We start from the raw sequence: 12,569 nt of genomic DNA, 5'->3' as shown, positions 1-12,569 counted from the left end.
TGAGGTTACATGAAAGCTGCGCTGCGATTGGTTGTTATATATTATACCACTGCGGTAACATGAAAGCTGCGCTGTGAATGGTTGTTATCTAGATATATAAAAACGAATGTATGTATGTATGTATGTGTGTCTTCGCAGCAACGCGCGACGGGTAAGCTAGTCTATATATATAAAATTGAATGTATGCGTCGTGTCTGCGTGTCTGTGTGCGTGTCTGTTTGTCCTTTATGCGCTACTACACCATTCATCCGATCGCCATGAAACTTTGGGAAGTTGTTGAGTACATTCCTGGGAAGATTATAGGCATAGTAAATTTATGCTATAGTAAATGGTGCGCGTACGAGTGTCGTCGACAGCTACGGCCCCCCCATGTAGATCGTTCGATTTCCATCATTGACACTAATTCTCTCACTTCCCGATGTTGTAGAAACATGAAATTTGGCACGAGCATTGATTATGTCATAAATAGGAAAAGGTAATGGGTCCCAACTCGATTATTCAATTCTAAGCGCCAAAGAATTTGCGTCCAAATTTTACGTACGGAATCTAATTTTCTCGCTTCCCAATGTCATAGAAACGTGAAATTTGGCACGGGCATTGATTATGTCATAAATAGGAAAAGCTAATGGGTCCCAACTCGATTATTCAATTCTATGCGCAAAAGAATTAGCGTCCAAATTTTACATACGGAATCTAATTTTCTCACATAGAAACTTGAAATTTGGCATGGGCATTGAATATGTCATAAATAGGAAACGCTAATGGGTCCCAACTAGAGATGAGCGAGCACCAAAATGCTCGGGTGCTCGTTACTAGAGACGAACTTTTCGCGATGCTCGAGGGTTCGTTTCCACAAACCCGAGCATTTTTGTATATCGCCGATGCTCGCTAAGGTTTTCATTTGTGAAAATCGGGGCAATTCAAGAAAGTGATGGGAACGACACAGCAACGGATAGGGCAGGCGAGGGGCTACATGTTGGGCTGCATCTCAAGTTCACAGGTCCCACTATCTAGCCACAATAGCGGCAAGAGTGGGCCCTCCCCCAACAACTTTTACTTCTGAAAAGCCCTCATTAGCAATGCATACCTTAGCTAAGCACCACACTACCTCCAACAAAGCACAATCACTGCCTGCATGACACTCCGCTGCCACTTCTCCTGGGTTACATGCTGCCCAACCCCCCGCACGACCCAGTGTCCACAGCGCACACCAAATTGTCCCTGCACAGCCTTCAGCTGCCCTCATGCCACGCCACACTCATGTCTATTTATAAGTGCGTCTGCCAGAGGAACCGCAGGCACACACTGCAGAGGGTTGGCATGGCTAGGCAGCGACCCTCTTTAAAAGGGGCGGGGCGATAGCCCACAATGCTGTACAGAAGCAATGAGAAATATAATCCTGTGCCACCGCCATCAGGAGCTGCACACGTGGGCATAGCATTGGGGAACCTATGTGCCACACACTATTCATTCTGTCAAGGTGTCTGCATGCCCCAGTCAGACCGCGGTTTTTTATAAATAGTCACAGGCAGGTACAACTGGGAATCCCCAACTCTGCAATGGGAATTCCGTGTGCACCCACAGTATGGGTGGCTCCCTGGAACCCACCCGCTGTACATAAATGTCTCCCATTGCAGTGCCCTGGACAGCAGAGCTAACGTCAGATGAAATGCAGGTGGGCTTCGGCCCACACTGCATGCCCCAGTCAGACTGGGGTTCTTTAGAAGTGGACACAGATGCATTTACAACTCCGTGTGGACCCACAGCATGGGTGGCTCCCTGGAGCCCACCGGCGGTACATAAAAATATCCCATTGCATTGCCCATCACAGCTGAGGTAATAATGTCATGTTTAGTGCAGGTGGGCTTCGGCCCACACTGCATGCCCCAGTCAGACTGGGGTTCTTTAGAAGTGGACACATGTAGTTACAACTCCCTGTGGACCCACAGCATGGGTGGGTGCCAGGAAGCCACCGGCGGTACATAAATATATCCCATTGCATTGCCCATCACAGCTGAGGTAGTATTGTCATGTTTAATGCAGGTGGGCTTCGGCCCACACTGCATGCCTCAGTCAGACTGGGGTTCTTTAGAAGTGGACACAGATGCATTTACTACTCCCTGTGGACCCACAGCATGGGTGGCTCCCTGGAACCCACCGGCGGTACATAAATGTACATACATGTAATGCAGGTGGGCAAAAAATTAATTGGATTACACTGTAGGCGAGGGCCCATAAAAATTGGTGTACCAACAGTACTAATGCACCTGAGAAAAATTGCCCATGCCCAACCGAGAGGGCAGGTGAAACCCATTAATCGCTTTGGTTTATGTGGCTTAATGGCCTGGAGGCAGCCCAGTTAAAATAAAAATTGGTTGAGGTGAAAGTTTCAACACTTTAATGAGCATTGAAACGTATAAAAATTGTTTAGAAAAATTATATGACTGAGCCTTGTGCGCCTAAGAAAAATTGCACGTTCGGCGTGATTACGTCAGGTTTCAGGAGGAGGAGCAGGAGGAGGAGGATGAATATTATACACAGATTGATGAAGCAAAAAGGTCCCCGTTTTGGATGGTGATAGAGAACGATGCTTCCATCCGCGGGTGCAGCCTACGTATTGTTTATGTATCGATGCTGTCCGCTGGTGGAGAAGAGAAGTCTGGGGAAATCCAAGGCTTTGTTCATCTTGATGAGTGTAAGCTTGTCGGCACTGTCGGTTGACAGGCGGGTACGCTTATCTGTGATGATTCCCCCAGCCGCACTAAACACCCTCTCTGACAAGACGCTAGCCGCAGGACAAGCAAGCACCTCCAGGGCATACAGCGCGAGTTCAGGCCACGTGTCCAGCTTCAACACCCAGTAGTTGTAGGGGGCAGAGGCGTCACCGAGGACGGTCATGCGATCGGCTACGTATTCCCTCACCATCCTTTTACAGTGCTCCCGCCAACTCAGCCTTGACTGGGGACCGGTGACACAGTCTTGCTGGGGAGCTATAAAGCTGTCAAAGGCCTTAGAGAGTGTTCCCCTGCCTGCGCTGTACATGCTGCCTGATCTCTGCGCCTCCCCTGCTACCTGGGCCGCGGAAATGCGCCTTCGGCCACTAGCGCTGTCGGATGGGAAGTTTACCATCAGTTTGTCCACCAGCGCCCTGTGGTATAGCATTATTCTCGAACCCCTTTCCTCTTCGGGAATGAGAATGGAAAGGCTCTCCTTTAACCGTGGGTCGAGCAGTGTGTACACCCAGTAATCCGTAGTGGCCAGAATGCGTGTAACGCGAGGGTCACGAGAAAGGCATCCTAACATGAAGTCAGCCATGTGTGCCAGGGTACCTGTACGCAACACATGGCTGTCCTCACTAGGAAGATCACTTTCAGGATCCTTCTCCTCCTCCGGCCATACACGCTGAAAGGATGACAGGCAAGCTGCATCTGTACCCTCAGCAGTGGGCCAAGCTGTCTCTTCCCCCTCCTCCTCATGCTCCTCCCCCTCCTCCACCTCCTCCTCTGGCCATACACGCTGAAAGGATAACAGGCAAGCAGCATCTGTCCCCTCAGCAGTGGGCCAAGCTGTCTCTTCCCCCTCCTCCTCATGCTCCTCCCCCTCCTCCTCAACGCGCTGAGATATAGACATGAGGTTGCTCTGACTATCCAGCGACATACTGTCTTCCCCTGCCTCTGTTTCTGATTCCAAAGTGTCTGCCTTTATGCTTTGCAGGGAACTTCTCAAGAGGCATAGCAGAGGAATGCAGCATCCCCGCTTACCATCTGGGTAGACTCCTCAAAGTTTCCAAGGACCTGGCAGATGGCTGCCAACCAGGCCCACTCTTCTGTAAATAATTGAGGAGGCTGACTCCCACTGCGCCGCCCATGTTGGAGTTGGTATTCCACTATAGCTCTACGCTGCTCATAGAGTCTGGCCAACATGTGGAGCGTAGAGTTCCACTGTGTGGGCACGTCGCACCGCAGTCGGTGCACAGGCAGATTAAACCGATGTTGCAGTGTCCGCAGGGTGGCAGCGTGCGTGTGGGATTTGCGGGAATGTGCGCAGAGCTGGCGCACCTTTCCGAGCAGGTATGACAGGTGGGGGTAGCTTTTCAGAAAGCGCTGAACCACCAAATTAAAGACATGGGCTAGGCATGGCACGTGCGTGAGGCTGCCGAGCTGCAGAGCCGCCACCAGGTTACGGCCGTTGTCACACACGACCATGCCCGGTTGGAGGCTCAGCGGCGCAAGCCAGCGGTCGGTCTGCTCTGTCAGACCCTGCAGCAGTTTGTGGGCCGTGTGGCTCTTCTCTCCTAAGCTGAGTAGTTTCAGCACGGCCTGCTGACGCTTGCCCACCGCTGTGCTGCCACGACGCGTGACACCGACTGCTGGCGACGTGCTGCTGACACATCTTGATTGCGAGACAGAGGTTGCGTTGGAGGAGGAGGAGGAGGAGGGTGCTTTAGTGGAGGAAGCATACACCCCCGCAGATACCACCACCGAGCTGGGGCCCGCAATTCTGGGGGTGGGTAGGACGTGAGCGGTCCCAGGCTCTGACTCTGTCCCAGCCTCCACTAAATTCACCCAATGTGCCGTCAGGGAGATATAGTGGCCCTGCCCGCCTGTGCTTGTCCACGTGTCTGTTGTTAAGTGGACCTTGGCAGTAACCGCGTTGGTGAGTGCGCGTACAATGTTGCGAGAGACGTGGTCGTGCAGGCCTGGGACGGCACATCGGGAAAAGTAGTGCCGACTGGGAACCGAGTAGCGCGGGGCCACCGCCGCCATCATGCTTTTGAAAGCCTCCGTTTCCACAACCCTATACGGCAGCATCTCTAGGTCTCTAGGCTAATAAATTTTGCAATGTGCACGTTTAACGCTTGAGCGTGCGGGTGCGTGGCGTCGTACTTGCGCTTGCGCTCAAACTGTGGCGCTAGCGACGTCTGGACGCTACGCTGAGAGACATTGCTGGATGGGGCCGAGGACACCGGAGGTAAGGGTGTGGGTGCAGGCCAGGAGACGGTACTGCCTGTGTCCTCAGAGGGGGGTTGGATCTCAGTGGCAGGTTGGGGCACAGGGGAGAGGCAGTGGTGCAAACCGGAGGCGGTGAACGGGCATCGTCCCACCTTGTGGGGTGCTTGGCCATCATATGCCTGTGCATGCTGGTGGTGGTGCCTCCCCAGCTGATCTTGGCGCGACAAAGGTTGCACACCACTGTTCGTCGGTCGTCAGGCGTCTCTGTGAAAAACTGCCACACTGTAGAGCACCTTGACCTCTGCAGGGTGGCATGGCGCGAGGGGACGCTTTGGGAACCAGTTGGTGGATTATTCGGTCTGGCCCTGCCTCTACCCCTGGCCACCGCACTGGCTCGGCCTGTGCCCACACCCTGACTTGGGCCTCCGCGTCCTCGCCCGTGTCCACGTCCTATAGGCCTACCCCTACCCCTCAGCTTCGTTTACGGAACGCCAGGAAATAATTTGGCGCACGCCTGCTGTAACACTTAGCTGGCTGCGTATTTATTTGTAGAACTACTACCCCCAGCACACACGGACCCAGAACACTGAGCACAGTGACAGGCAGGCCAAATAGATTTTTTGCCCAATATTTTTTTGAAAAGGACCACAGCGTATATTCAATCAATAATATATGTCTTCTGGCCCTGCCTACACAATTCTGTCCCTGGAGTGTGTCACAGAACTGCAGAGTGTTGCACTGTTATTAACTGCAACAGAGCGGTGATTTCACAGCCAGGAAATAATTTGGCGCAAGCCTGCTGTAACACTTAGCTGGCTGCGTATTTATTTGTAGAACTACTACCCCCAGCACACACGGACCCAGAACACTGAGCACAGTGACAGGCAGGCCAAATAGATTTTTTGCCCAATATTTTTTTGAAAAGGACCACTGCATATATTCAATCAATAATATATGTCTTCTGTCCCTGCCTCCACACTTCTGTCCCTGGAGTATTACTGCAGGGCGCAATGCTCTGCACGGTCGATATACCAAAAAAAAGAAATGTGCAACACTGCAAAAAGCAGCCTCCACAGTACTGCACACGGTTAGATGTGGCCCTAAGAAGGACCGTTGGGGTTCTTGAAGCCTACACTAACTCCTAACACTCTCCCTATAGCAGCTTCGGCACCAACAACACTGTCCCTCAGCTATGTCACAACGCATCTGAGGCGAGCCGCGGGAGGGGCCGATTTTTATACTCGGGTGACACCTGATCTCGCCAGCCACTCACTGCAGGGGGGTGGTATAGGGCTTGAACGTCGCAGGGGGAAGTTGTAATGCCTTCCCTGTCTTTCAATTGGCCAGAAAAGCGCGCTAACGTCTCAGAGATGAAAGTGAAAGTAACCCGAACATCGCGTAGTGCTCGTTACGAGTAACGAGCATCTCGAACACACTAATACTCGAACGAGTATCAAGCTCGGACGAGTACGTTCGCTCATCTCTAGTCCCAACTCGATTATTAAATTCTAGGTGCAAAAAAATTAGCGTCCAAATTTTATGTACGAAATCTAATTTTCTCGCTTCCCAATGTCATGAAAACTCGAAATTTGGCGCGAGCATTGATTATGTCATAAATAGGAAAAGCTAATGGGTCCCAACTCCATTATTCAATTCAATTCTATGCGCAAAAGAATTAGCGTCCAAATTTTACGTACGGAATCTAATTCTCTCTCTTCACGGTGTCATAGAAACTCGAAATTTGGCAGGAGCATTGATTATGTCATAAATAGGAAAAGCTAATGGGTCCCAGCTCGATTATTCAATCCTAAGCGCAAAATTTGGCACGAGCATTGATTATGTCATGAATAGGATATTGAGAATGCTGAGGTAAAATAAAAGCTGTGCTGTGATTGGTTGCTATATATTATACCGCTGAGGTAAAATGAATGCTGCGCTGTGATTGGTTGCTATTTTTTATATTGCTGAGGCAGAATAAAAATTGCGCTGCAAATTTTACGTATGGAATCTAACTCTCTCACTTCCTGATGTCATCTATATATTTAAAAATGAATGTATGTCTGTCTGTCCTTTACGCATTACTACACCATTCATCCAATCACCATGAAACATTGGGAAGTTGTTCAGTACACTCCTGGGAAGATTACTGGCATAGTACAACTATCCATCGTCGACAGTTATGCCCCCCAGACAAAGATCATTTGATTTCCATCTCAAGCACAAAAACAAAAGGCATTACGAGCAACGGGATGAGTGTTCAACCAGAAAATTATGCATCCGCCGAACGTATCACAAGACAATTGCTGGATATTGAGAATACTGAGGTAAAATAAAAGCTGTGCTGTGATTGGTTGCTATTTCTTATACTGCTGAGGCAACATGAAAGCTGTGCTGTGATTGGTTGCTATATTTTATACTGCTGAGGTAACGTGAAAGCTGCGCTGTGATTGGTTGTTATATATTATAAAGCTGAGGTAACATGTAAGCTGCGCTGCGATTGGTTGTTATATATTATACCACTGAGGTAACATAAAAAAGCTGCGCTGTGATTGGTTGTTATCTAGATATATAAAACGAATGTATGAATGTCTGTCTGTCTCTCTTCGCAGCAACGCGCGACGGGTAAGCTAGTCTATATATATAAAATTGAATGTATGCGTGTGTGTCTGTCTGCGTGCGTGTCTGTCTGTCTGTTTGTCCTTTATGCGCTACTACACCATTCATCCGATCGCCATGAAACTTTGGGAAGTTGTTGAGTACACTCCTGGGAAGATTATAGGCATAGTACATTTATGCTATGATAAATGGCGCACGTGCGAGCGTCGTCGACAGTTACGACCCCCCCCCCCCCCCACGTAGATCGTTCGATTTCCATCATTGCCACTAATTCTCTCACTTCCCGATGTTGTAGAAACATGAAATTTGGCACGATCATTGATTATGTCATAAATAGGAAAAGCTAATGGGTCCCAACTCGATTATTCAATTCTAAGCGCCAAAGAATTAGCGTCCAAATTTTACGTACGGAATCTAATTTTCTCGCTTCCCAATGTCATAGAAACTTGAAATTTGGCACGAGCATTGATTATGTCATAAATAGGAAAAGCTAATGGGTCCCAACTCGATTATTCAATTCTATATGCCAAAGAATTAGCGTCCAAATTTTATGTACGGAAAGTATTTTTCTCACATAGAAACATGAAATTTGGCACGGGCATTGAATATGTCATAAATAGGAAATGCTAATGGGTCCCAGCTCGATTATTCAATTCTATGCGCAAAAGAATTAGCGTCCAAATTTTACGTACAGAATGTAATTTTCTCACATAGAAACTTGAAATTTGGCACGGGCATTGATTATGTCATAAATAGGAAACGCTAATGGGTCCCAACTCTATTATTCAATTCTATGCGCCAAAGAATTAGCGTCCAAATTTTACGTACGGAATCTAATTTTCTCACATAGAAACATGAAATTTGGCACGGGCATTGAATATGTCATAAATAGAAAAAGCTAATGGGTCCCAACTCGATGATTCAATTCTATGCGCCAAAGAATTAGCATCCAAATTTTACGTACGGAATCTAATTTTCTCACATAGAAACATGAAATTTGGCACGGGCATTGAATATGTCATAAATAGAAAAAGCTAATGGGTCCCAACTCGATGATTCAATTCTATGCGCCAAAGAATTAGCATCCAAATTTTACGTACGGAATCTAATTTTCTCACATAGAAACATGAAATTTGGCACGGGCATTGAATATGTCATAAATAGAAAAAGCTAATGGGTCCCAACTCGATGATTCAATTCTATGCGCCAAAGAATTAGCATCCAAATTTTACGTACGGAATGTAATTTTCTCACATAGAAACATGAAATTTGGCACGGGCATTTATTATGCCATAAATAGGAAAAGTTAATGGGTCCCAAGTCGATTATTCAATTCTAAGCGCAAAACAATTAGCGTCCAAATTTTACGTACGGAATCTAATTCTCTCACTTCCTGATATATATATATATAAATGAATGTCTGTCTGTCTGTCTCTCCTTTATGCATTACTACACCATTCATCCAATTGCCATGAGACTTTGGGAAGTTTTTCAGTACACTCCTGGGAAGATTACTGGCATAGTACAACTATCCTACGATAGGTGGCGCACGTGCGAGCATCGTCGACAGTTATGCCCCCCAGACAAAGATCATTTGATTTCCATCTCAAGCACGAAAGCAAAAGGCATTACGAGCAACGGGATGCGTGTTCAACCAGAAAATGATGCATCCGCCGAACGTTTCGCAAGACAATTGCTGGATATTGAGAATGCTGAGGTAAAATGAAAGCTGTGCTGTGATTGGTGGCTACTTCTTATACTGCTGAGGTAACATGAAAGCTGTGCTGTGATTGGTTGCTATTACTTATACTGCTGAGGTAACATGAAAGCTGTGCTGTGATTGGTGGCTACTTCTTATACTACTGAGTTTGCATGAAAGCTGTGCTGCGATTCGTTGTTATATATTATACCACTGAGGTAACATGAAAGCTGCGCTGTGATTGGTTGCTATATATAATACCGCAGAGGTAACATGAAAGCTGCGCTGTGATTGGTTGCTATTTTTTATATTGCTGAGGCAGAATAAAAGTTGCGCTGTGATTGGTTGTTATTTCTCTTACTGCTGAGGTAACATGAAAGCTGCGTTGTGATTGGTTGTTATATTTTATACTGCTAAGGTAACATGAAAGCTGCGCTGTGATTGGTTGTTATATATTATACCACTGAGGTAACATGAAAGCTGCACTGTGATTGGTTGTTATCTAGATATATAAAAACGAATGAATGTATGTCTGTCTGTCTTCGCAGCGACGGGTAAGCTAGTTAGTAATAAATGCAAAGATCCAGGAAATTCTAAGGGTTCACCTACTTTTTCGTATCGTATCATTTAAAGAGATCTATGGAAAACAACAGCTGAAATCTGTTAAGTGTGAGATATTATACTTAAATGTTATTTTTTTACCATTTCTATATTTGTTTGTCATCGCCGTGTATGTTGATTTGATATCATTATGTTAGGGACATGCAGTAAAATTGTGACTTTTTTGGAGTTTTATGCCTGGTCCCTGTAACTTTTTCAAAAAAGTAGGTAGGGAATGTGGCTACACACGGCCTCTCAGACTTACTATTATTTACTGATTTATGTCAAAAACTGGCACAAATTATAGCAGAAACTTACTGTGCCTTGTAGCTGGCATAGGTTACCATCTTGTGCCTCTGAATAGATTTTTCACAGGTATGCCAGCACACATTTTACATAGTGCAGCATATGAAACACCAGTCTAAATACTTGTGCTCCTGTATGTGCTCTCCGCCAATCACAGCCATCGCGTTGGTTCAGCGAGCGCTGCATTGATTGGCTGAGAGCAGCACTCAATGGCCAATCAAAGCCATTGTTTCCTAGATTCGGGAGCTATGGAACTTCGCAGACCAGCAGAAGGGACCCGGACAGTGCCTGCTAGGTAAGTATTAACAAGATGTCCTCCGAAAATAAGACCCTGTGCCTCTTTTGGGGCACAAATTAATATAAGACAGGATCTTATTTTCAGGGAAACATGGTAGTTAGACTCAAAGCGGTAAGAACTTTGCATCTAGCCACATGGAATGTTTCACCATAGAGGTGCCTAGTAATTGCTAAGTCTGATTCAAGCCTGACTTGTAACTACATGCACTTTGTTTCCATCTTTCTAGATGAACAACAGTGAAGAAGACACCATACACCCTTGTCCCATAGAAGATGATTATAAGTACCTGGTGTATACAGTTGTCTACATCATTGTTTTCCTCAGTGGCTTACTGTTTAATGGGGCTGCTGTGTATGTTTTTTGCAAGGTCAGGAAAAAGAAAGGACTATCAACTATATGCCTACTAAACCTTGCAGTCGCTGATCTTCTGTTCATAGTTTTCCTGCCTCTGAGGATATCCTACTACCAGAAGAATGGAACTTGGATTTTTGGTGACTTTCTATGCCGTGTTAGCACATTTTCTTTCTATTTCAGCATGTACTCAAGTATCTTTTTCTTGGCTTGTCTGAACATTTTCCGCTATATGTCAGTGGTACGCCCAGAAAAAATCAAAGTAAAGACAGCCATTATACTTTGTGCTGGTATCTGGGTTTTTACAGGTCTAAGTACAATACCCTTCCTACTCTCTGGTACCAATGTCCGAGAAAATATTACAAGGTGCTTTGAACCTGTTGAGATGTCAACCTGGAAGAGGATAATGTATATGAATTATTATGCTTTGGTTGTTGGGTTTATACTGCCTTTCCTGGCCATTGTGGTGTGTAATGGATTGCTGATCAGACATATCATGGCTATGCCTATGGAGAAGAAAACTATTAGAAAGCATGTTACTATGATAGTCTTGATTTTCTTGGTTTGCTGTGTCTGTTTTTTGCCCTACCATATTCAAAGGACAGTGCATCTACATTACTTGATTCATCATCCAGACATATGCACCCTACATGATGTTCTTCAGAAGACTCTTGTCACAATGCTGTGCTTAGCTGTTCTGAATACCTGCATGGACCCTCTGTTATATGCATTTATTGGTCATGGTTATAAAACATGGCTGCTATCACTATGCATGTGCAAAAAGGCTTTACATGGAAAAACATTATCTACTGACTCAAGTTATATGAATGGGGCAAAGGCAGAGGAAATACCAATGAATGAAAATGGTCAAAGATCAAGTAATGAGCTAAACAATGTACCAGATATTTGCTAGAACCTATATCCTATCTATATTTATGCATGTATGTAGGTGTGTATTGATATCTTCTTCCTACTAAAGTGATACAAAGTTAAAGAGGAATGGAGAATTCACAACAGGTAACGTTACAATCATAGAGGGAACATTGTAAATATATAAGATAGGATCATTAACTCCTCAGTGCCTCAACATGAACCAATGAAAATCCCCCAAAATTCATGTTTTGAAATTGTATATGGATTCCAGTAAAAGGTGACCACTAAGACCTATCCAGCCCCTTTGTATTGCTTCTAAATGGTTATCCAGATTCTTTCATTTGACACAAAAGCGTATGCATATTTACGCGTGCATTTGCGCTGCGTTATTGCTGAATGGGCGTTCCGTATTTGCAGGCACAAGTATGGTTTTTAATGTACAGCACTGGCGTACATATAGGAATCGCTGGGGTTGCAATTGCGACCCGGCCCCTAAGCCAGGAGGGCCCAGAAGGCCTCCTTTCCACACGCTGACTGACTGCAGAGTTACTGTCACTAGGTGCTCTGCAGCTTCTCCTGCATGCTAGCGCCTCCTCACGGACCTCCTCCTGGGCCTCCGCTCAGTCTCCTCCCCTGTCTTGTTCTCCTCCACGATCACCAGAGGGGAGGAGTCTGAAAGGAGGTTTGGGAGGAAGTGTCTCTGTGCAGGAGAAGCTCCCCGCGGTGCACAGAGGACCTAGAGGAAGGCAGTAAGCAGGCAGACTGAGGGCTTTACATCGTGCCGCCCTCCCCCGGCTCCTACAGTCACATCCTCAGCCAGCAGGGGAATGGAGGTGGAGCGGCCAACACACAGTGGCAGCAACCTGACAGAAAG

At 46.4% G+C, this 12,569-nt stretch overlaps 1 protein-coding gene across 4 annotated transcripts in view; it reads left to right on the top strand.

Moving 5' to 3' along the window:
- LOC136610465 (cysteinyl leukotriene receptor 2-like) overlaps positions 1 to 12,457 on the top strand; it is a 56,893-nt gene extending 44,436 nt beyond the window's left edge. For all 4 annotated transcript variants that reach the window (XM_066589696.1, XM_066589705.1, XM_066589712.1 and 1 more), the window contains one exon: positions 10,698 to 12,457. In XM_066589696.1, coding sequence (XP_066445793.1) covers positions 10,698 to 11,735 — 1,038 coding nt within the window. In that variant the 3' untranslated portion in view covers positions 11,736 to 12,457. The remainder of the gene's footprint in view (positions 1 to 10,697) is intronic.
- Positions 12,458 to 12,569: the final 112 nt, after the last annotated feature.

This window comes from Eleutherodactylus coqui, chromosome 1, assembly GCF_035609145.1.
Source record: "Eleutherodactylus coqui strain aEleCoq1 chromosome 1, aEleCoq1.hap1, whole genome shotgun sequence".
Taxonomy (NCBI): domain Eukaryota; kingdom Metazoa; phylum Chordata; class Amphibia; order Anura; family Eleutherodactylidae; genus Eleutherodactylus; species Eleutherodactylus coqui.
The sequence above is the reverse complement of the archived record's forward strand: the minus strand, read 5'-3'. Positions and strand labels throughout refer to the sequence as shown.